Source organism: Papio anubis, chromosome 17 (assembly GCF_008728515.1).
Source record: "Papio anubis isolate 15944 chromosome 17, Panubis1.0, whole genome shotgun sequence".
NCBI classification, from domain to species: Eukaryota; Metazoa; Chordata; class Mammalia; order Primates; family Cercopithecidae; genus Papio; species Papio anubis.
Genome location: NC_044992.1, coordinates 18,521,781 through 18,546,830, shown reverse-complemented (window position 1 = coordinate 18,546,830; position 25,050 = coordinate 18,521,781). Strand labels below are relative to the sequence as shown.

Sequence of the window (25,050 nt, the reverse complement as noted above, 5' to 3'; positions counted from 1 at the left end):
GGGCTGATCCGTCTGTTGCTGGTCTGCCTCTCCATTAGGCTGTGAGCATCCAGGAGGCAGGCCTGGGCCTTTCGTGCCTGAATCCCAGCACAGGCCAGGCGGAGCAGGTGCCCGTGGGAGGTGTCCAAGGCACAGAGGAGTGACAGATTGAACTGGTTTGCGGGTGTGAGCAGAGGCCCGGGCTTGCCAGTGTGAGGCTCCCACCCACTGCCTTGTGCATGCTCATTACAGCACTCGGCGAAGTGAGGACTCCAGGCAGCCTGAATATGAGAACCCCTACCATGCCCCACGTTTGCGGATGAGAAAATGGGGCGCAAGAACAGAGCAACTCCACAAATAAAAAATCAGCGGAGGGCCGAGAACCGAACTCGAGTTGCCGGACCCTGGTCCCGCGCTCTGTCTCCTCCCTCACACTGAGTTCATCTGAAAAGACAGACCACACAGGGAAGCCTGCAGGGGCCTCCGGGGCACTGGGCAGAATTTTCCTAACAGGCTGAAGGCCAGGCAGGAATGTCTCTTTGTTGTCATTGTTACCAATCTGCCCTTCAAAATCAGCCGGGCTCAGTGACTCACGCCCGTAATCCCAGCACTTTGAAAGGCCGAGGCGGGTGGATCACTTGAGGCCAGGAGTTTGAGACCAGCCTGGCCAACATGGTGGAACTCTGTTTCTACAAAAAATACAAAAATTAGCTGGGTGTGATGGCACCACCTGTAGTCTCAGCTACCTGGGGCCTGAGGTGGGAGGATCACCTAAGCCAGGAGGTGGAGGCTGCAGTGAGCTATAATTGCACCATCGCACTCCAGCTTGGGCTACAGAGTGAGACCCTGTCTCAAGGAAAAAAAATAAAAATTGCACGAGTCCCCAAAGCGGAGCAGCGTCCTGTTGGCGCAGGGTCTGGGTGTCTGGGGCTGTGGGCTGGGCTCACAGCAGGCCTCTCCTCCAGGGCTGCTCAGCGTGGTGGATCTCTCCGCCCAGGCTGTCATCTACGAGGTGGCCACTGTGTCCTACATGGTAAGGCTCCTGAAGGGGTGCCTTCCCCAGATCCCCCACCTGATGGCTGGAGGTGTCATAGGAGGGGGGCAGGCTGTCACCTGAGGCTGTCTCTGTCTCCCAAGGGACCGCCCTGGGCCTCTCGTGCCCACCAGGTCCAGGCCCTGCTCAGCGTACACCAGGGCTCACACACTGGTGCCCACAACCTGTCCACGAAGGGTGATATTTCACCCACAGATGCTGGAATTTTAAAAAGTAATTAGCATTATTTTAAAATTGGGAGATTTCACATCAGAATCTTATTTTTGAATTTTCTTTAAAAAATGCACATTCCAGGCCGGGTGCGGTGGCTCACGCCTATAATCCCAGTACTTTGGGAGGCTGAGGTGGGCGGATCACAAGGCCAGGAGTTCAAGACCAGCCTGGCCAATATGGTGAAACCCCATCTCTACTAAAAATATAAAAAGTTAGCTGGGTGTGGTGGCACAGGCCTGTAGTCCCAGCCACTTGGGAGGTTGAGGCAGGAGATTCGCTTTAACCCAGGAGGTGGAGGTTGCAGTGAGCTGAGATCATGCCCCTGCACTCAAGCCTGGGCAACAGAGTGAGACTCTGTCTCAAAAAAAAAAAGGCACATTCCATTGAGCAGTGGCCCACATTCCTGCACCCTGCAGTCGGCCAGCGCTGGGTGACAGCGTCCCCACCAGGGCCATGGGCTGTCCTCCACCACAGCCCCCACCTCCTCTCTACTCCCCACAGAGACACAGCCATCATCTTGCTTACGCAGCCCATGTCACTCCGGTGCGCATCTGCATGTTATCCTTGACCCCAGCGTTAAGCAAAGGAGTCACAGAAATCTACATTACAAAACCAATTTACAGATTCTTATTTTTACAAATGGTTTCTGCTGAAATCTCTTTTTTCTTACAGGGAGCTTTTCCGGGACTAAGACCACAGTCGCCTCTTTAAAATCTGTTTACTCATTTGCTTTTGACAACACAGTGATTTCGGTTGCAAGGCCCGCCTGCCTGTGCTGCCTCTGAGGGCGCAGGTGGTGGTGGGACTGGTTGGCTCATGGCGGGGGTACCCCTACCCTTCTCCCAGCCCCAGCTCTCCCGGCCTCATTGTCAGCAGCAAGAATGTGACACACCTCTTATGCTGCATGCCTGAGATCTGCCCTGCCTTCCCGCTCCCGTCCCTCTTGGCCCAGGCTGGCTCAGGACTTCAGGGGTTGGAGGGTGGGCCCACTGACAGTGCTTTCTTATCTTTGATCCCAGATTCCCTTGGGGTTCAGCATCGGGGTCTGTGTCCGAGTGGGGATGGCTCTGGGGGCTGCGGACACTGTGCAGGCCAAGCGCTCGGCCGTCTCGGGCGTGCTCTGCATAGGTAGGTGGAATCTTCTCCTGGTAGGGCCTCTGAACATTGGCCTGAGTCACCAGCCCGGGCCAGAGGAAGGCTGGCATGGTAGAGGCAGCGCTGGCCTTGGGAGCTGCCAGGTTTATCTTCCAAGCCTGCTGGACCTGCCATCCGACCCAGGCCAGCCTCTGCTGCTAGGCTGACAGCTGCCTCCCTCTGAGCAGCAAGCGATCCTCCCACCACCTTCTCCCCATCCCCACTCACGCCTTCCCTGCCGCTGTGATTGTGGGACTCTTGTGGAGACAGCTGGCTTCTACCACTTACCTTAGAGAAAAGCCTAACTCTTTGAAGGCCCTTCCTGCCCAGCACTCTCCTTCCAGCTGTCCAGAGTCCTTCTGCAAGCCTGGCCCTCCCAGCACCCCCATGAGCCCGGCAACTGCCAACCCACTCTTGAGAAGGAGCCACTCGTGTCTTCCGACATCGTGGCTGTGCTTTCTGAGACTGGAAGGCTCAGACGGGCTTCTCTGTAGTGGTTCTCAGGCTGTAGCCTGCGCCGGAATCCCCGAGAGGGCTGGTCACAGATTGCTGGGCCTCACCAGCAGGCTTTGATTCAGTAGGTCAGAGGCAGGGTCTGAGAATCTGTTTCTAGCAAGTTCCCGGGTGACGCTGCTGCTGGATCAGTGTGCCGCCCACTCTGAGAACCACTGGAGTGGAAGCGTCTTCCACTCTGCCCTTCCTACAAGACCGTCTAGCCCAAATGAACGCCTCAGATGCAGGGGACATCAGGGCCCGTGACAAAAGGCACCTGGTTGCAGAGGGCGGGAGCTGTCATTGCTGCACCTTTTGTCTCTTCCAGTTGGCGTTTCCGTGCTCCTCGGCACCGTGATAAGCATCCTGAAAAATCAGCTGGGGCGTATTTTTACCAGTGATGAGTAGGTAATCAGTTTTCTATGCTGACTTTTGGAAAATGTCAAAGTGGTTCCCAGCCTGTCCTCAGATTTTTCACAGGCCTGGCTCAGTGCTCGGCCCAAAGGAAGCAGGAGGAGCCCAGGCTTGGCTCTCACTGAGAGGAAGCCAACCTCTGTCTGTCCACCCTAGGCCTTTAGTGCCTGTCCACAGACAAGAGGCTAACTGAAGGGCAGTCCAACATTGTGGGGGCTTTGCTGAAGGTTTAGGTGTGACCCACAGACACAGAAAACATTTGTGTGGGGGATCTACCTCTATTCCAAAGCTTTTTCTTGTGGGGGTGGGGTGTGGAATAGAAGGGATATAAACAGGTCTCAAAGGATACGTCTGTCTTAATGCTTTCTCATTTCTTCTGTAGAGATGTCATTGCCCTGGTGAGCCAGGTCTTGCCGGTTTATAGCGTCTTTCACGTGTTTGAGGCCGTCTGTGTAAGTACCACTTTGATCCAAAGCCTGACTCCCTGCCACATGATTTATGTATGTACTTGTGCCCTCCCCAAGACCTCGCAGGGCTGTGAGGATGAACTTGTTAATACGCGTGAAGGGCTAACTGTATAGTACGTGCCCAAAGTATTTGCTGATAATAGTTCCATTCTTTTTTTTTTTTTGAGACGGAGTCTCGCTCTGTCGCCCAGGCTGGAGTGCAGTGGCCGGATCTCAGCTCACTGCAAGCTCCACCTCCCGAGCTTACGCCATTCTCCTGCCTCAGCCTCCGGAGTAGCTGGGACTACAGGCGCCCGCCACGTCGCCCGGCTAGGTTTTTGTATTTTTTTTTAGTAGAGACGGGGTTTCAACGTGTTAGCCAGGATCGTCTCGATCTCCTGACCTCGTGATCCGCCCATCTCGGCCTCCCAAAGTGCTGGGATTACAGGCTTGAGCCACCGCGCCCGGCCAATAGTTCCATTCTTATTTCAAACAACGACTTCCCTCTTCTTCTGCAATTTACACTGCTCAAAAGTGAATACAGATTAGCAAAGAACTCAAAGAGTGCAGCAGTGTAAAGCCACAAATCTTTTTCTTCCCGATTCCTCATGAGCAGGGACCATGACATTGACCTATGCCCCAGGCTGGCCAGGAGCTAAATGGCAACCATATCCTGTTGCCAGCACAGAGGGACATTTCTACAAGGGAACGAGCCCACCCAGAACACAGATGGACCTGGACTTTCTGCTTCTTCGATCACTAAAGGACAGGTGTCATTTAACACAGATTTGAATTATGTGAATTTTTTTTTTTTTTTTTTTTTTTTGAGACAAGGTCTCGCTTTGTCGCCCAGGCTGGAGTGCAGTGGTGCGATCATGGCTCACTGCAGCCTCAACCACCTGGGCTCAAGTGATCCTCTCGCCTCAGCCTCCGGAGGAGCTGGGACTACAGGTGCATGCCACCACATCCAGCTAATTTTTAAATTTTTGTGTTTTTTGTAGAGACAGGGTCACACTATGGTAGGTGGAGTCCTCTCCTGGTGGGCCCTCCAACGCTGGCCTGAGTCACCAGCCTGGGTCAGAGGAACACTGGCACAGTGGAGGCAGGGCTGGCCTCGGGAGCTGCCGGGTTTATCTTCCAAGCTCTGGCTGGTCCCTAACTCCTGGGCTCGAGTCATCCTCCCGTATCAGCCTCCCAAAGTGCTGAGATTATAGGCATGAACTACGGTACCCAGCTATGATTTTTTAAAAACAAGAGAAAACAACAAAACCCAAAACACCAAACTCTTGCTTAATAAGCAGAATTGGAACTCACAGCTCTCCGACTTTGCATCTGGAGTTCTGTGAATTCCTCAGGAACACACCCCTTGCATACATTCCCATAGCTCTGCAGAGGGATATGCCCTTAATTAGCAACACGGAACCCTGGCACACTCCAGCTCTTTCCCCACCTGGGGAAAAAAACACTCGCATAATAATTACCAACTCATTGCAAGTCTACTGAAATAAATCATATTTATGGAGGATTTTTCCAAAGGCCTCTGTGCACTCCATCCAGTTCACTAACTATTGTAGGATTTATTTTTGAATACAGCTGGGCATTCGGAAAGCGACAAGCTTGGGTCACATGTTCTTAGCCTCGGCAGAAATGTCTTCTCTGAGCTGCGTTCTGGCATCATATTTGTGGCCTTTATCAAGGAACATTAAGCGAAACTAGTTTATGGAGCCCATTATTGCTTTTGTCATATGATACTTTTTTTTTTTTTTTTTTTGAGACAGAGTCTCATTCTGTCTCCTAGGTTGGAGTGCAGTGGTGTGATCTTGGTTCACTGCAACCTCTACCTCCCGGGTTCAAGTTATTCTCATGCCTCAGCCTCCCGAGTAGGTGGGATTACAGGCCTGCACCCCCACGCCCGGCTAATTTTTGTATTTTAGTAGAGACGGGGTTTCACCATGTTGGCCAGGCTGGTCTCAAACTCCTGACCTCAGTAGTTTGCTCCAGGTGACCCACCCGCCTCGGTTTCCCAAAGTGCTGGGATTACAGGTGTGAGCCATCTCGCCCGGCCTGGATACTGTTAAAAGACACTATTCATACTTTTTCTCTAGTGTCTGGGTGAGACCACACCTGAGAAATCATTCTTGAAATTGAAAGTTAAGAATAGCTTTACTTTTTTTTTTTTTTTTTTGAGACAGGTCTCACTCTGTCACCCAGGCTGGAGTGCAGCAGTGCCATCTCAGCTTACTGCAGCCTCCACCTCCTGGGCCCAAACAATCCTCCTACCTCAGCCTCCTGAGTAGCTGGGACTACAGGTGTGCACTACCATGCCTGGCTCATTTTCTTTTTAAAGTTTTGTAGAGATGGAATCTTGCCACGTTGTCCAGGCTGGTCTTGAGCTCCTGGGCTCAAGCAGTCCTCCTGCCTTGGCCTCCCAAAGTGCTGGGATTGCAGGCATGAGCCATGGCAACTGGCCCAGCACTTCTGAAGAAATTAAGTAGGCCTCCCCTTCCAGGGGGCGGTACTTCTCTAGTCACTTGGCTACCAAGAAACTCTAAGTCAGGGTTACAGAGAACAGTTACTGGGGCCTGAGGGACTGTGTATGTGCGGCCCATCATTTTTCCTCCTGGTCATTTTTTTCTTAATTTACATTTTCCATGAGCCTTATTTTTATATTTTGTAAACTTTGAGTGAGTTATAATTTACATATGATAAAATTCATATATAAGTATATAACTCAGTGATTTTAAATGAATTTAGAGTTATGTAACCATCACCACCAACTAGTTTTACATCAACCCCTAGAATTTCCTGGAGACTGTTTTGTAGTTAATCCCTGCTCCCACCTCCTGCCCTGGGCAATCCACTGCATTGCTTTCTGTCTGGATGAACAATTTCACGTAACTAGGGTCATATGATTGCAGTCCTGTGTCTGGCTGCTTCTCCTTAGCATACTGTTTTTGAGGTTCATCAATGCTGTGGCATGCGTCAGTGCTTCATTCCTTTTATTAAACTGAGTAGTTCCATTGTATGGAAATACCGCCTGTGTTTATCCATTCATCAGCGGATGGACATTTGGGTTGTTTCTAGTCTTTGCTATCATCAACAATGCTGTTTAGAATGTTCATGTGGAAGTCTTTGTGTGGATTTGTTTTCATTTCTTTTAGTAGAGTCCTGGGAGTTGGACTATTGGGTCAAATGATAATTTTATTTTTAGCTTTTTAAGAAACAGCCAGCCGGGTGTGGTAGCTCATGCCAGCATACCAGTGCTGCTAATCCCAGCACTTTGGGGAGGCTGAGGTGGGAGAATCACTTCAACCAAGGAGTTTGAGACCAGCCTGGGCAACATAGGGAGACCTCGTCTCTACAAAAAATTTAAAACTTAGCTGGGCATGGTAGTGCACACCTGTGGTCCCAGCTAGTCAGGAGGCTGAGGTAGGAGGATTACTTGAGTCCAGGTGGTCCAGGCTGCAATGAGCTGTGATCATGCCACTGTACTCCAGCCTGGGTGAAAGAGAAAGGCCCTGTTAGAAAAGGAGAAGGGAGGGGAGGGGAGGGGAGGGAAGAGAAACTGTCGATCTGTTTTCTAAAGTGGTCGTACAATTTTACATCCCCACCAGCAATATATGAGGATTTCAGTTTCCTTACTTCCTTGCCAATTCTTGGTATTAGGGTGCATCTTACGGGTTTTGACAAATGTGTGACATATATCTACTGTCACAGCATCACACAGAGCAGTTTCACTGCCCTAACAAGCCCCTGTACACAACCTGTTCATCCCTTAGCCTCTCCCCACCCGCTTCTGGAACCCCTGGCAACCACTATTTTTAACTGTCTCTATAGTTTGGTCTTTGCCAGAATGTCACTGAGTTGGAATCACGTAGTATGTGGCCTTTCCAGACTGGCTTGTTTCACATAGCAATGCTCATTTAAGGTTCCTCCATGTCTTTTGTGGCTTGATAGCTTATTTCTTTTTATCACTGAATCATACCCCATTGTAGGGATGTACCACGGTTTGTGTATCCACCCACTGATTGAAAGCCATCTTAGTTTGCTCCAAGTTTTCGCAATTTATCAATAAAGCTACTATAAACATTCACGTGCAGGTTTTTGTGTAGCCATGTTTTCAACTCATTTGAGTAAGTATCTGGGAACATGATTGTTAGAGAGCATGGTAAGACTACGGAAGCTTTTGAAGAAAGTGCCAAGTAGCTTTCCAAAGTAGCTGTACCATTTTGCATTCCCACCAGCGCTGTTTGAGAATCCCTGTCATTCCACATCCTCACTAGCATTTCATGTTGTTAGTGTTTGGGATTTTAGCCACTCTAATGGGTATAGTGGCAGCTGTATTTTTGTTTCTTCATTTTGAAGACAGAGTCTTGCTCTGTCATCCAGGCTGGAGTACAGTGGTATGATCTTAGCTCACTGCAACCTCCGCCTCCCGGGTTTAAGCAATTCTTGTGCCTCAGCCTCTCAAGTAGCTCGGACTACAGGCATGCACCACCACACTCAGCTACTTTTTTTTTTGTACTTTTAGTAGAGATGGGGTTTTACCATGTTGGCCAGGCTGCTCTCAACTCCTGGGCTTAAGTGATCCACCCACCTCGGCCTTCCAAAGTGCTGGGATGGTAGGCGTGAGCCACCGCACCTGGCCAAATCTCACTGTTTTCATGTGCTACAATGACGTAAGACGTTAAGCATCTTTTTATATGCTTATTTGTCAACTGTATAGGTCTTCTCTGAAGAGGTGTCTGCCTAGATCTTTTGCCCATTTTTTAATTGGGTTGTTTTCTTATTGTTGAAATTTGAGGGGATTTTTTTTTTTTGCATGTTTTGGATATCAGTTCTTTATTGGATATGTGCTTTGCAGATATTATTTCCAGCCTATGTCTTTTCATTCTCTTACCATCATCTTTTGCAGAGCAGAAGTTCTTTTTTTTTTTTTTTTTTTTTTTTTTGAGACGGAGTCTCGCTCTGTCTCCCAGGCTGGAGTGCAGTGGCCGGATCTCAGCTCACTGCAAGCTCCACCTCCCGGGTTTATGCCATTCTCCTGGCTCAGCCTCCCGAGTAGCTGGGACTATAGGTGCCCGCCACCTTGCCCGGCTAGTTTTTTGTATTTTTTAGCAGAGACGGGGTTTCACCGTGTTAGCCAGGATGGTCTCGATCTCCTGACCTCGTGATCCGCCCGTCTCGGCCTCCCAAAGTGCTGGGATTACAGGCTTGAGCCACCACGTGCCCAGCCAGAAGTTCTTAATTTTAACGAAGTTCAACTTAACAGTTTTTTCTTTCATGATCATGCTTTTGGTATTGTATCTAAAAAGTCAGGCTGGGTGGTGGCTCATGCCTGTAATCTCAGCACTTTGGGAGGTTGTGGGTGGAGGACTGCTTGAGGCCAGAAGTTCAAGACCAGCCTGAGCAACATAGGGAGACCCTATCTCTACAAAAGTTTTTAAAAATTAGTTGGGGGGTGGGGGGCGACGGTTGGTGCACACCTATAGTCTTCACTACTTGGGAGGCTGAGGCAGGAGGATTGCTTGAGCCCAAGAGTTCAAGGATATAGTCTGCTATGATTGTACCACTGCACTCCAGCCTGGGCAACAGAGTGAGACCCCCACCTCTAACAATAAAGTAAAATAAAAAATTTTTAAAAGTCACTGTGTAACCCAAATTCACCTAAACTTTCTATTATTTTGTAGGAGTTTTATAGTTTTGCATGTTGCTTTTAGGTCTGTGGTTTTAACTTTTGTAAAACAGGATATCTAAATTCATTATTTTGTATGTGGATGTCTAGTTGTTCCAGTACCATTTCTTGAAAAAACTAGGCTTTCTCCAGTTGCCTTTGCTCCTTTGTCAAAATCAGTTGACTGTATTTGTATGAGTCTGTTTCTGGGCTCTCTCTTCCATTCCACTGATCTTTCTGTCTATTCTTTCACCAATACAGTCATTCCTAGGTATCCTTGGGCAATTGGTTCCAGGACCCCACAAGGTACCAAAATCCACTGATGCTCAAGTTCCTGATATAAAATGGCACAGAATTTGCATATCACCTATGCCCATCCTCCTATGAGTTTAAATCATCTCTGGATTACTTATAATACCTAATACAATGTAAAAGCTATGTAAACAGTTGCTATGCTGTTTTTTTTTAATTGTTGTATTATTGTTTTTCAAATATTTTTGATCCATGGCTGGTTGAATCCATGGATGCAGAACATGTGGGTATGGAAGGCTGGCTGTATACTTAACACTGCTGAGCTGTACACTTAAAAACAGCTAAGACAGCACATTTTATGTGTATTTTATCACAATTAAAAGAATTTCTTTAAATCAATCCTGACATAAAGTATTGATACAAGGCTGGGTGCAGTGGCTCATGCCTGTAATCCCAGGACTTTGGGAGACGGAGGCAGGCGGATCACTTGAGGTCAGGAGTTCGAGACCAGCCTGGCCAACATGGTGAAACCCTGTCTCTACAAAAAATACACAAATTAGCTGGGCTTGGTGGCGGGCCTGTAATCCCAGCTACTCCAGTGGCTGAGGCATGAGAATCGCTTGAACCTGGGAGGTGGAGGTTGCAATGAGCCAAGATTGCGCCACTGTACTCCAGCTTGGATGACAGAGCATCTGTCTCAAAAAAATAATAATAATTTAAAAAAGTATTGATACGAGAAGTAGCTGAGCTAACATGTATCAAAGTGTCTGAAACACAATAGCCATTTAATAGACATTAGGGTTGACTATAATGCAACAGACAAGACAGTGTGGCCAACTTTACCATGCTGTGTTAATTACTGTAGCTTCATAGTAATTCTTGAAATTGGACAGTATCACTCCTCCAACATCGCTTTTCTTTGTAAATGTTGTGTTTTGAGTTTTTTTCCCTTTCCACATAAGCTTTAGAATCAGCTTGTCACTATCTACAAAACAAGCTGCCGGGATGGCTTTTCCTCTCTTGTTGCAGCCATCCCCGTGGGTATATGCTATTATGTCACTGTGGTCTCAGTGTGCATTTCTCTAATGATGCGCCCTTTTTGTGTGCTTACTATTCATTCATATGCAGCCTTCAGTGAAATTTCTATTTCAGTCTTTTGCCCATTTGAAAAGTAAGTAGGCCAGGTGTGATGACTCAAGTCTATAAAACCAGTACTTTGGGAGGCTAAAGAAAGAGGTTGGCTTGAGCCCAGAAGGTTAAGACCAGCCTTGATGACATGGCAAGATACCATCTCTACAAAACATTTAAAAAAAAAAAAAAAGCTGGGCATAGTGGTGCATATCTGCAGTCCCAGCTGCTAGGGAGGCTGAGGTGGGAGGATGGCTTGTGCCCAGAAGTTCAAGGCTGCAATGAGCTATGACTGCACCACTGCACTCTGGGCTGGGTGACAGAGCAAGACCCTGTCTCAATATACAAAATAAATAAAATAAAACAAATTTTAAAAATGTGAAAATATAATATTTGGTAGCTGGTTGTATTCGCTTGCTAAGTGCTTTGGTTTGAATGTGTCCCCTGAAGTTCTTATGTTCATGTAACAGTGTTGAGATAGAACTTTTTTTGGTCGCTTTTCTTTTCTTTTTTTTTTTTTTGAGACAAGGTCTCATGATGCTGCCCAAGCTGGTCTTGAACTCCTGGCCTCAAGAAACCCTCCTGCCTCAGTCTCCCAAAGTGTGCCCTGTCAAGGTGAGCCCTTTAAGAGATGGATTAGTCATTATCTTAAGAGTGGGTTAGTTATTTCAAGAGTGGTTCCTGACAAAAGGATGAGTCTGGCCCCCTTCCCCTCTTTCTTGTGTGCTCTTTTACCCTTCAGGCCTTGGGATGATACAGCAAGAAGGTGCTCACCAGATGTTGTCCCTTGAGCTAGGACTTCCCAGCCTCCAGAACCATGAGCCAAATAAATTTCTGTTCATTATAAATTACCCAGTCTATGGTATTATGTTACAGCAACGCAAAATGGACTAAGACACTAGCACTCCCATAACAAAGTACCAAAAATTGGATGGCTTACATAACAGAAATTTACTGTCTTACAGTTCTGGAGACCAGATATCCTAAATCAAGGTGTCAGCAGAGTCATACCTATACTTCCTTTGAAGGCACTAAGGGAGGATCTGTTCTGGGCCTCTCTTCTAGCTCTGGCAGCCTCAGGGGTTTTTTGGATTGTAGATGGTCATCTTTTCCCTGTCTCTTCATGTGTTCCTTCCATGTCTGTCTCTGTCCAAATTCCCTCTTTTTTTTTTTTTTTGAGACAGAGTCTTGCTGTGTTGCCAGGCTGGAGTGCAGTACTGCGATCTGGCCTCACTGCAACCTCCACCTCCCGGGTTCAAGCAATTCTCCTGCCTCAGTCTCTCAAGTAGCTGGGACGACAGGTGCACACCAGTACACCTGGCTAATTTTTTTTTTTGTATTTTAGTAGAGACGCAGTTTCACCATGTTGGCCAGGATGGTCTTGATCTCCTGACCTCATGATCTGCCCACCTCGGCCTCCCAAAGTGCTGGGATTACAGGTGCGAGCCACCACACCAGGCCCAAATTCCCTCTTTTAATAAGGACACCAGTCATATTGGATTAGGGCCTACCTTAATTACTTCATCTTAACTTGATCATCAGCAAAGGCTTTATTTCCAGATAAGATAACATTCATAGGCACTGAGAGTTAGAATTTCAACATCTTTTGGCCGGACACAGTGGCTCACACCTGTAATCCCAGCACTTAGGGAGGCTGAGGTGGGCAGATCACCTGAGGTCAGGAGTTCAAGACCAGCCTGGCCAACATGGTGAAACCCATCTCTACTAATAATACAAAAATTAGCTGGGCATGATGGCACACACCTGTAATCCCAGCTACTCAGGAGGCTGAGGCAGGAAAATTGCTTGAGCCCAGGAGGTGGAGGTTGCAGTGAGCCAAGGTTGTGCCACTGTATACCAGCCTGGGCGACAAGAGCAAAACTCCATCTCAAAAAAAAAAAAAAAAAAGGAATTTCAGTACCTTTTGTGGGAGGCACAATTCAATCCATAACATTTATTATTAGTTATAAGAGTTCTTTATATATTCTAGATACAAGTCCTTTATCAAGCTTTATGATTTGCAAACCCAGGCTGTGGCTTGTCTTTTTAAATTAAATTTTATTTTTTAAATTCACAGATAAATATATTTATGGTATACATTTTTTTCTTTTTCTTTTTTTTTTGTTTTTTGTTTTAAGACAGGTCTCACTCTCTTGCCCAGGCTAGAGTGCAGTGGCACCATCATTAGCTCACTACAGAACTCCTGGGCTGCGCCCAGCCACTATGTTTGTATATATGTAAACATTTCACTATGTTTAGACATTGTGAAATGGCTAAATCAAGCTACTTAACATACGCATTACCTTACGTAATTCTAATTTTCTTGTGGTGAGACCATTTAAAATATACTCTTAGCAATTTTCAAGTATACAATAGTTATCATGTTGTACAATAGGTCTCTTGAACTTTTTCTTCCTAACTTAATCATTTTCTTTTTTTTTTTTTTTTTTGAGACGGAGTCTTGCTCTGTCGCCCAGGCTGGAGTGCAGTGGCGTGATCTCGACTCACTGCAAGCTCCGCCTCCCGGGTTCACGCCATTCTCCTGCCTCAGCCTCCCGAGTAGCTGGGACTACAGGCGAACGCCACTGCGCTCAGCTAATTTTTTGTATTTTTAGTAGAGATGGGGTTTCACCGTGTTAGCCAGGATGGTCTCGATCTCCTGACCTCGTGATCTGCCCATCTCGGCCTCCCAAAGTGCTGGGATTACAGGCGTGAGCCACCATGCCTGGCCTAACTGAATCATTTTCTTAATGGTATCTTTGGAGCTGCAAAAGTTTTCACTTTTAATGTAGTCCAATTCCTTAATTTCTTTTATGGTTCATGCTTTTGCTATTTTATATGTAAGAACTCTGCCTAACTTCAGGTCACAAAGATTTTCTCCTGTTTTCTTTCAAAAGTTTTAATTTTAAGTCTTTCTTACACTTAGATTTATGATCCTTTTTTTTTTTTTTTTTTTTTTTGAGATGGAGTCTCACTCTTTTGCCCAGGCTGGAGTGCAGTGGCACAATCTTGGCTCACTGCAACCTCTGCCTCCCAGGTTCAAGCGATTCTTCTGCCTCAGCCTCCTGAGTTTGAATAGGACTGGTATTGGTCCTATGTTTAGTAAAATTCAGCAGTGACGTCATTGGGTCCTGGGCTTTTTTTTGCTAGGAGACTTACTGTTACACTTGATCTTAGCCAAAAGGCCGAGAAGCGATAGCAGACTTATCATTACAGCTTCAATCTCATTATTTGTTATTGGTCTGTTCAGGTTTCAGATTTGTTCATGGTAGCATTTTGGTAGGTTGTATGATAAATTTAGGAATTTATCCCTTTCTTCTAGGTTTTCCAATTTATTGGTATATAGTTGCTCATAGTAGTCTTTAATGATCCTTTGCATTTCTTGGTATTAGTTATGTCTTCTTTTTCCCTTCTGATTTTATTTTTGATCTTTTCTCTTTTTTTCCTTTTGTGAGTTTTCTTTTGTTTTCCGAAACATGGCTGGTGATCTTTTGTATTTTTTGATCTGTTTCATTTCAATGTAACTTATTTCTCTGACCTTCTTTCTTTCTTCTGCTAATTTTGGGTTTGGTTTGCTCTTGCTTTTCTAGTTCTTTTTTTTTTTTTTTTTGAGACGGAGTCTGGCTCTGTCGCCGGGCTGGTACAGTGGCGGGATCTCAGCTCACTGCAAGCTCCGCCCAGGTTCGCCATTCTCCTGCCTCAGCCTCCCGAGTAGCTGGGACTACAGGCATCGCCGCTTCGCCCGGCTTAGTTTTATATTTTTTAGTAGAGACGGGGTTTCACTGTGTTCGCCAGGATGGTCTCGATCTCCTGACCTCGTGATCCGCCCGTCTCGGCCTCCCAAAGTGCTGGGATTACAGGCTTGAGCCACCGCGCCCGGCCTCTTTTCTAGTTCTTTAAGATGCATCATTAGGTTATTTATTTGATGTTTTTCCACTTTTTGATGTAGGTGCTTATTCCTATAAACTCTCTTAGTACTGCTTTCATTGTATCACATAGGTTTTGATATGTTGTTTCCATTATGATTTGTTTCAAGAAATTTTAAAAATTTCCTTAATTTCTTCACTGACCCACTGATCATTCAGGAACATATTAATTTCCATGTTTTTGTATAGTTTCCAAAGTTCCTCGTTACTGATTTCTAGTTTTATTTCACTGTGGTCAGAGAAAATACCTGATATGATTTCAATTTTTTCTGAAATTTTTAAGACTTGTTTTGTGACTCAAATGTGGTCTGTCCTTGAGAATGATCCATATGCTGAGGAGAAGAATGTGTATCTGCAGCACTTGAATGAAATCTTTTGTAAATATCTATTAGGTCTATGTGGTCTATAGGGCAGATTAGGTCCAATGTTTCTTTGTTGACTTTCTGTCTGGATGATCTGTCCAGTGCTGCAAGTGGGATGTTGAAATCTCTAGCTATTATTCTATTGAAATATCTCTCTCTCTTTAGTTCTAATAACATCTGCTTTATATATCTGGGTGCTCCAGTGTTGGGTACAAATATATTCATAAATGTTATAATCTCTTGCTGAATTGACCCCTTTATCATTATCTAATGATCTTGTCCCTTTTTATAGTTTTTGTCTTGAAATCCATTTTGTCTAAGGATAAGCTACTCCTGATCACTTCTGGTTTCAATTTGTATGCAATATCTTTTTCCATTTCTTTATTTTCAGTCCATGTGTGTCTCTATAGGTGAAGCGTGCTTCTTGTAGGCAACAGATCATTGGGTTTTGTTTTTTATCCACTGAGCCATTCTATGTCTTTTAACTAGAGAGTTTAGTTCATTTACATTCAATGTTGTTATTGATAAGTTAGGACTTAGTCCTGCCATTTTGTTATTTATTTTCTGGTTTGGTGGTCTCCTCTTCCTTCCTTCCTGTCTTCCTTTTTGTGAAGGTGGTTTTCTCTGGTGGTATACTTTTTATTTTTTGTGTATCTTTTGTAGGTTTTTGAGGTTACCATGAGGCTTGCAATATTATTTATTTGAGACAGGGTCTTGCTCTTGTAGCCCAGGCTGGAATGCAATGGTGTGATCTCGGCTCACTGCAACCTCCACCTCCCGGGTTCAAGCAATTCTCCTGCCTCAGCCTCCCAAGTAGCTGGGATTACAGGTGCTCACCACCATGCCTGGCTAATTTTTGTATTATTAGTAGAGATGGGGTTTCACCATGTTGGCCAAGCTGGTCTTGAACTCCTGACCTCAGGTGAGCCACCAGCTTTGGCCTCCCAAAGTGCTGGGATTATAGACCTGAGCCACTGTGCCTGGCTAATAATCCATTACTTTTAAACTAATGACAACTAAATACTGATTGCAAAAACAAGCAGATAAAATTAATAAAAACTTTAAGTTCATCCCCTGCTGTTTCTTAACTTTGTTGTTTCTATTTATATCTTACACTGTCTTCAAAAGTAGTTTTTTAAACAGATGCATCTTTTAGTCTTCTGCTGTTTATTTCAGTGATTTCATGCTAATCTTTTATCTATTTATTTTTTAACTTTTAATTTTTTTTTTTTTTTTTTTTTTTAAAGAGACACGGTATTGCTATATTGCCCAAGTTGGTCTCTTAACTCCTGGCCTCAAGCAATCCTTCTGCCTTGGCCTCCCAAAGTGCTGGGATTACAGGTGTGAGCCACCATGCCTGGCCCACACTAATCTTTTATATTCTTATCCTTTGACTTTATTTAGGTATAGTTTGTTCTTCTTTACTAGCTTCTTAGGGTAGAATCTTAGGTCATTGATTTGAGACCTTTCTCCTTTTCTGATACAGGCATTTGAAGGTGTACACTTCCCTCTAAGCACTGCCTTAGTTGCATCTAATAAATTTTGATGTTCATTAAAACTTTCAAGTTCAAAATCTTTTTAAATTTCTCTTGTGATTTATTCTTTGACTTATGGTTTAGAAGTGCATTTAATTTCCAGATATTTGGGGTTTTATTTCTGGTCAGCATCTCCAATTTAACTCTGTTGTGGCCAGAGAACATACTTTGTATGAATTCAGTCTTTCAAAATTTGCTAGGCACAATGGCATGTGCCTGTAGTCCCAGGTACTCAGGAGCCTGAGATGAGAGCATTGCTTTAGCCTAGGAGTTCAAGACCAGCCAGGGTAACATAGCAAGACTCCATCTCTTAAAAAAATTTGTTTTAGTTTATTGAGACTTGTTTTGTGGCCTACCACAGGTCTATCCTGGAGAATGCTGCATGTGGGATTCACACCCAAGGAATGTCATTGTGTTGGTTAAGTAACTTGCACAGACTAATTCTGTGACTCGTGTCTCCTCTACAATGTGCAGCTGCTGATCTTTCTTGCTCAGTTTTTTTCCCCTTGTTCTTATTTTTAAGTCTAGCTCTCTAGTTTAAAATGTTCTATCTTTCTAGGCTTAAAAATGTCTGCAGAGGTTAGTGTTCAAGCCAATTACTGGTCAGAGATTGTGCTCAACACCTCTGATAGCTAGCAAGGCTTCCTTTCTCTGCTGACAGATCCATGTGTGGGCTAGAGACACATTCAGAGTTCCAGCTGTTTTCAAGTGAGTCCTGGCTTCTACTTTCTTCTGGGTACTCTCGGTCTCTTCACCCATGTGGACAGGCTCCACTGTCCGGGAACACGTGGGAGGCTTGGTCTCTGCTATGCCGTATGCACAGCCTCTGGTCGGCTTGGGATATGTAGAGACCTTATCAGTACCTCCCCACTCCCTTGGCTGTTTTATCTCATCAAACTCCCTCTTAAATCCCTGCCTAGTCCACTGGTTGATGGTTTCTCCCAAACAGGCCCACAACCTTAGGCTAGCAAAGCCACTGGCCCTTCCTGCCACTGAAATTGCCACTTCAATTCCCAGTGCTGTAAATCAGAGTTTCTCAACCTCAGCACTATTGGCACTTTAGACCAGATAATTCTTTGTTTGGGGGGGGGGGGGGGGGGCGGTCCCCTGAGCATTGCAGGAGGTTTAGCAGCATCCCTGGTCTCTACCCACAAGATACGGTAACACTTTCCCCCCACCACACCCCCACAGTTGTTACAACAAAAACATCCCAGAAATTGCCATCCCCATTTGAGAAACACTGGTCCAGGGTACATCAGTCATAATTCGGGAGACGTCTTTCTTTAGCCAAAAAAGATCACGCCATGACATATAATAACCAGAAATATACATACCATATTTCAAAGTTCAAGAGGCATATATCTCCTAACGCCAGTGCATTACCTCTTTGTTCAAATATGTACAAACCACAAAATACTCCGCACCTCTCATGGGAACAACAAAAAAAAATAACCAAGTATCTATCGGCCAATAATCCTGACTGAGGATGAGCTGTGCCTGTGGTTCAGAAGATCTGGAATCATGTTGGGAAAATGAGACTAATGAAATAAACAGTGCTAGGGCCTTCGGAAGGAACCAGCTCTTGATTTTGGCACAGTGAGACCCAATTCAAACTTCTAACCTCCAGAACTGTAAAAGAATAAATTTGCGTGTGTGTGTGTGTGTGTGACCAAGTCTCGCTCTGTCCCCTACGCTAGAGTGCAGTGGCACATCCTAGGTTCAAGCAATTCTCATGCCTCAGCCTCCCAAGTAGCTGGGATTACAGCGCCACCTTGCCTGGCTAATTTTTGTATTTTTAGAGACGGGGTTTCACCATGTTGGCCGGGCTGGTCTTGAACTCCTGATCTCAAGTGATCTGCCCTCCTCGGCCTCCTAAAGTGCTGGGATTACAGGCATGAGCCACCGTGCCCGGCCCAAATTTATGTTATTTTAAGCCACTACGTTTGCAGTAATTTGCTACATAGCCACAGGAAACCAACACACCACCCCTATACCATGTGTAGTCCAGTCTCCCGGACCAACTGGTTGCTGGCCACCAATTCTACCTTTATTTTCTAGGGAGGCCATATGGTATGGTGGTGAAGCCTGGGTGCTGTGGGGTTGTGTTCAAAACACAACTACTTCTGTGTAACACGGACAAGTGATCCGACCCGTCTTGGACAGCCACCCTCGGCGAAGAAAGGGAGATAAGGGCGCCCATCCAGCGCTGTGAGAACTCAGTGAAGCAATGCCATGCGAACGGCTTAGCAAAGTGCCTGCTGCATGACACCTGCTCTTAAAGTCGCATCATCACGACCCTCTTGCCCATTTCTGTCTCCCCTCCTAGTGTGTCTATGGCGGAGTCCTAAGAGGAACTGGGAAGCAGGCCTTTGGTGCCGCTGTGAATGCCATCACCTACTACATCATCGGCCTACCACTGGGCATCCTTCTGACCTTTCTGGTCAGAATGAGAATCATGGGTATGTGGTGTGAGGAAGTCGGGAGGGGCCTGGGTGGTCGGTCGGACACTGTTCCCATCATCACTTGTCTCCTCCAGGCCTCTGGCTGGGCATGCTGGCCTGTGTCTTCCTGGCAACTGCTGCCTTTGTTGCCTATACTGCCCGGCTGGACTGGAAGCTTGCCGCAGAGGAGGTAAGTGGGTCGGCTGCCCCTGGCCACAGGACACATCCTGCACCTGACCCCAGCAGGCAGAGTGACTACTCAGCCAGAAATGCCCAGAACACACGAGAACTTGGCAGCAGTGTGGTATAAGCTGCAAGTGTTTTGTGGGGGATTACAGAGGGGCCACCTGAGCCTCAATAGTGGCTCCTGTCACTGTAGTTGGCCAGTATAAGAAGCACACTCGGCCAGGCACGGTGGCTCAAGCCTGTAATCCCAGCACTTTGGGAGGCCGAGACGGGCGGATCACGAGGTCAGGAGATCGAGACCATCCTGGCTAACACGGTGAAACCTCGTCTCTACTAAAAAATACAAAAAAAAAACTAGCCCGAGGCGGTGGTGAGCCTGTAGTCCCAGCTACCGGGAGGCTGAGACAACAGAATAAGTAAACCTCAGGGTGAGGAGCTTGCAGTGAAGCTGAATCCGGCCACTGCACACACTCCAGCCGAGGCCAGGCCGAGACTCTGTCTCAAAAAAAAAAAAACACGCTCTGTGGTTATAAATAGAAACAAAACCAAAAACCTTCCTTACACGGCCCCATCTGTGGAAAACCAAACAAACACAAAGCACTCAAACTAGTCTGAACCCGGATGAACCCCCGAGAGTGTGTCTTGACTTTGGAAGGGGTAATAAAACCACCCTGCCCACCATCCTCTTTGATGTCCTTTTTAAACAGGGCAGGGCAGCCTTTGCATCTCAGGCACAGCGAAGGCACGACTCAGTCTGTAAGCAGAGCACAGAAGCAGTGTTCTCTCAAAGACCCTGAATACCATCAGAGTGTGGTTTTGCCTTTGTGCACAGAAAAAGTCATCCTGACACTTAAGATGCTGGATAAACAGATATTTAACATGATACATGTATTTATTTGAGATGGAGTATCGCTCTGTTGCCCAGGATGGAGTGTAGTGGCGCGATCTTGGCTCAATGCAACCCCTGCCTCTCAGGGCTGAGATTCTCCTGCCTCAGCCTCCTGAGTAGCTAGGACTACAGACATGCGCCACCACACACAGCTACTTTTTTAGTATTTTTGGTAGAGACAGGTTTCACTATATTGCCCAGACTGGCCTTGAACTCCTGAGCTCAAGCGATCCACCGCCTCGGCCTCCCAAAGTGCTGGGATTACAAGTGTGAGCCACCATGCCCAGCCTTAAAATGATACTTTCTTTTTTTTTTTTTTTTTTTTTTTTAGCAGATGTGCTGCTTCAGCTTGCAATGCTTTAAAAACAGTGAATGCGATGCCAGTGGTGAAGGCGTGAACTGCTGAGCTGGCAGTTGACCCAAGCGAGTTCTTTCTCCTTTAGGCTAAGAAACACTCAGGCCAGCAGCAGCAGCAGCAGAGAGCAGAGAGCACTGTACCCAGACCTGGGCCTGAGAAAGCAGTCCTATCTTCAGGTAATGCTGTCACGGCTGCTTCTACTTTGGTATACATAGAAATGTCAGTGGCATGTTGCTCCTGTCTGCCCTCTGTGCCTCATGCAATTGGAAACTGTACAAGCCAAAACTGTTTTTCTTCCATTATGAAAATGATGTCCTAAGCACCAGGAAGACAACATCATCATTTATTGTCTAGCAGGCATGCAAGTACCAGGCCCTACGTCAAGTCTTTGGCCTTAAGAGGCAACTAGATGTATGCCCATTTTCAGATGAGGAAGTGAGGCTGAAAGAACTCAGGTATTTCCTCCCTCATCCCATAACTTGTAAAGGCCAGACATAAGATCTGAGCATCAACCCGTCGGACTCTAAAGCTCATGATCTCCCCCACTGAATTCTGCTCAAGATGAAAAGCCAACTTTTAACCTCCGGGGAGCCCGGCTGACTCACCGGCTTTGGGGGGCACCTGCTACCTACCTCTCTCCACCCCCTCAGGCAGACAAGCATCTCTCTGGTTTATGCCCAATGTCCATGTCATGAAGTGATGGCCCCAGCTCTGCCCCAGGGCTGGTCCTGAGTGCCAGGTGTGTGTGCAAATGGCCCAAAGCTCAGGAAGATGATGTCTCCGTGACCTCATCCATCCTGGGCTAATCCTTGATCAGGGCAGTAGTGAGGCAGCTAAAACTCTGGGAGTGTCAGGTGTCATGAGAGAATATAGTAAGACACGATTAATTGTGTTTCCCATGTGCTTCTGAAGCCACAGATCACAGGGCCAAGCACCGACAAGAACACTCCTCATCAGATCTCAGTAGTAAGCCTTATCTGCATGTGAAATTCAGTTTAAGACACTTTCCTGCATATCCCCTCCTCTGATCTTGCTTGCAAAGCAGATAAAGCAGGTATTTTTCTATTGTATAGGCATTGTCCCTTGTGAGGTGTAACAAACACAGCCAGGTGGTTAATCTAGGTTTCCCGATTCCAAGGCCAAAGCTCTCCCTCTGACCCCTGACCTGCTGAGTTTGCTCCTGTTTGCTTCCACAGTGGCTACAGGGAGTTCCCCTGGCATTACCTTGACAACGTATTCAAGGTCTGATTGCCACGTGGACCTCTTCAGGACTCCAGAGGAGGCCCACACCCTTTCAGCTCCTGCCAGCAGACTGTCAGTGAAACAGCTGGTCATCCGCCGTGGGGCTGCTCTGGGGGCGGCGTCAGCCACACTGCTGGTGGGGCTCGCGGTCAGGATCCTAGCCACCAGGCACTAGCAAAGCAGCTTGGAAACAGAAAGCCAGGAGTGGCTGTCCCCGGTACCCAAACACACCACGGTCTCCCCTGCAAAAGCGCCAATGGGGTCCAGTGCAGGAGGACACTTTGAACGACTCCTCAAAAAAAAGAACTTTGGCTGATTCCTTGTGGTGACACTCAGAGGGGTCTGAACAGACCGGACTTCACAGTTCTGTTCTGGTCAAGCTGGAGTTTTCTTCTCTGGCCTGGATTGCTCTGCAGAAGACATCAGCCAACTGCACGAGTCAGAGTCCAGGGACTGCCACTATTATTAATAATGTAAATGGCTTCAAATGGGAGACTGCAGATACAATCACCAAAACCACTGTTACATTAAAGATTACACATTTCCTAGGCACAGCCTGCGGCTCAAGTCTGTCATGAAGCCTCTGTGAAGCTCTGAGAACGGGGCCAGTGGGTTCTGTCCAGGCACCTCCTGTGTGCCCCCAGCAGATACAGGTGATACAGATACACCAGCAGATACAGGTGCTGTGAGACCCTGACCAGGGCGGTGGCTGTCCATATACCCTTCTTCCCCTTTTCTCCAGTTCTTTCATTCCATCAGCATTTTCATTTATCGCAGACTTTGAGAAACACTTGTTCTTACTGTACTTTTTCTTCTAGTAGTGACGTGATATAAATAAGGGCAGAAAACAAGTAGGAACAGAGCACAGCAAAGTCATCATGGAAGCAATTCCAGACTCTAAGGCACTGTTTGCCCAAGTGTGGTCCACGGTTAACAGGTGTTAAGGTAAACGGCTCCATGGTCAAGGAAGTCTGGGAACTGCACACACTAGCACTTCAGAGGTTCCGAAGGACCTGTGTCCTTTAGTTTGCTGATGTGCTTTACAAGCCAGTGGTATACAGGACCTGCGGCAGGATCATTTTTGTGTGTAAAATCTTGTGGGATTAGCGTTCTACGAATATGCTTACAGTTGTTCTAGATCAACAACTGGGGGTAAGAGGACACCATTGGAAAAACCTATTTACTACAGCTACTAACCACCATCCCCAACACACACAGCAGAGCTGTGAAGTTTGAGAAAATCTTCTCGGCTAAGAATTTTAAAATGAAAAAGCATGACCAAAAAAAGTTGACAAACACCATCTATGACAAAGACATAAAAGGATTTATAGTTGGGGAGAATTTATAACCCAAGGATTATCTCCAATAGGGAATATCTGAGGTTCCATACCAGGAACGTCATTAAAATTGATGCCAATTTTATGAAAGATGTTCATTTTGAAGCAGATATGTATTAGTAGACAAGCCAGTAATTTAAACATACTCAATGAAAATTCCATAATGCAATTTTATCTAAGGTATTTTATGATTACTCTCGTAGAGCCAGTTTTAAGCAGCTTTTTCCTAAACTGGGCTAGTTATTAATTCTCGACACTTCATGCTATGATGAAGACATCACATACTTTAGACAGCCTTAATAGAACAAATTATTCAACAAAGTTGATTATACATTCTATAAAGTAAATTACATTCTGTCATTGAGTGAGCTGAGTCTTTTTGAGTGTGGGGACGTGTCTCTGCAGTCAGGAGCTCCAGGGCATAGCCCTGCCTGCCCTGCCCCGTCCAGCAGGTAACGCTGCATTCCGCAGGCCTCTTCTTCAGCCTTGTCCACTCAGCTGAGTACCTCAGGTTGTGGCCATGGACGACTGATGAGAGTAACTTCTGACTTGCTCAGGGGATCCTTTTGCCATCCATCCCCTTCAGTACGACCAATTGCAGTGGCTTACTCGCTTCGTGTCCAGACCATCCACCAACTGTCTGCCCCGTGAAGCTCTCAAACCCCAAAGTCCTAATATCCAAGGCCTCTTTGTCTGCGAGAGGCAATGGTTCCCTCACTTTCAGTTCTGTAGGCTATTCAGAAAGGGATCTCTCTATAGTTTAAAAAAGTGAAATTTTACTTGCACTGTGCTACAGAAATAAGAAACTTACAGATTTGTCCTTGAAGACCTACTAACCTGCAACCTTAGGGTCCTGAGAGAGGATTCGTGTAAGTACTTTTATGACAGTATTTTTTGTTTGGGAGACGGGGTCTTGCTCTGTTGCCCAAGCTGAAGTGCAGTGGTGCAATCATAGCCCACCGCAGCCTTGGCCTTGCAGGCTCAATTGATCCTCATGCTTCAGCCTCCTGAGCACAGGCTCATGCCACCACATCTAGCTTATTTTTACTTTTTGGTAGAGATGAGGTCTCACTATGTGGTCCAGGCAGGTCTCAAATTCCTGGACTCAAGCAATCCTCCCACCTCGGCCTCCCAAAGTGCTGGGAGTACAGGCATGAGCCACCATGTCCAGCTACAGTATTTTTAAAATGCCAGTTAGGTTTTATAAGATGTAGAATTCTTTTTTTATTTTTATTTTTTTTATTTTTTATTTTTTGAGACGGAGTCTCGCTGTGTCTCCCAGGCTGGAGTGCAGTGGCGTGATCTCGGCTCACTGCAAGCTCCACCTCCCGGGTTCACGCCATTCTCCCGCCTCAGCCTCCCAAGTAGCTGAGACTACAGGCGCCCGCCACCACGCCCGGCTAGTTTTTTGTATTTTTTTAGTAGAGACGGGGTTTCACCATGTTAGCCAGGATAGTCTCGATCTCCTGACCTCGTGATCCACCCGCCTCGGCCTCCCAAAGTGCTGGGATTACAGGCTTGAGCCACCGCGCCTGGCCAAGATGTAGAATTCTGTAACTCCAACACAAGAATGACAGGTGATGCTTGCATGACTTTGGCAATTAACTTCCAGGAAGCCCTAGGATTTACAAGATGCTTTGAGTGGTATTAGTCACAAGAGATTGCTGCAACTAAACAGAACACAGGATGATGGAGCATGAATGAGGGAGAATGAAGACCACTGGTGAGACGGCACTTCTGACCAGGGGCCTGACTCCTGGAGGTCAAGTCCTTGAGTCCCATTGGAGGAAGAGTAACCCCTCCCTCCCCCACATAGGGTTTTAGTGCCTGAAATCTCACAGGGAACCGAGACCATCTGACCTCACCTCTCTGACTACAGAGGACTGCTGGTAGCCCTGGGAAGCACCAGGCTCTTGAAAGCTTCATACAGTGATGGTGGTAGCAGGGGCAGGAGGTGGGCAGTGCCATTACCTGGAGGGAAGGATTCA

At 46.4% G+C, this 25,050-nt stretch overlaps 1 protein-coding gene across 5 annotated transcripts in view; it reads left to right on the top strand.

Moving 5' to 3' along the window:
- SLC47A2 (solute carrier family 47 member 2) overlaps positions 1 to 22,275 on the top strand; it is a 32,292-nt gene extending 10,017 nt beyond the window's left edge. For 4 of the 5 annotated variants that reach the window (XM_021928827.2, XM_021928826.2, XM_003912452.3 and 1 more), the window contains 8 exons: positions 945 to 1,012; positions 2,266 to 2,374; positions 3,201 to 3,276; positions 3,669 to 3,738; positions 18,936 to 19,068; positions 19,146 to 19,240; positions 20,569 to 20,659; positions 21,680 to 22,275. In XM_021928827.2, coding sequence (XP_021784519.2) covers positions 945 to 1,012; positions 2,266 to 2,374; positions 3,201 to 3,276; positions 3,669 to 3,738; positions 18,936 to 19,068; positions 19,146 to 19,240; positions 20,569 to 20,659; positions 21,680 to 21,900 — 863 coding nt within the window. In that variant the 3' untranslated portion in view covers positions 21,901 to 22,275. Of the gene's footprint in view, positions 1 to 944; positions 1,013 to 2,265; positions 2,375 to 3,200; positions 3,277 to 3,668; positions 3,739 to 18,935; positions 19,069 to 19,145; positions 19,241 to 20,568; positions 20,660 to 20,840; positions 20,939 to 21,679 lie in introns of all 5 variants that reach the window. The other variant, XR_002518030.2, reaches the window with a different exon arrangement.
- Positions 22,276 to 25,050: the final 2,775 nt, after the last annotated feature.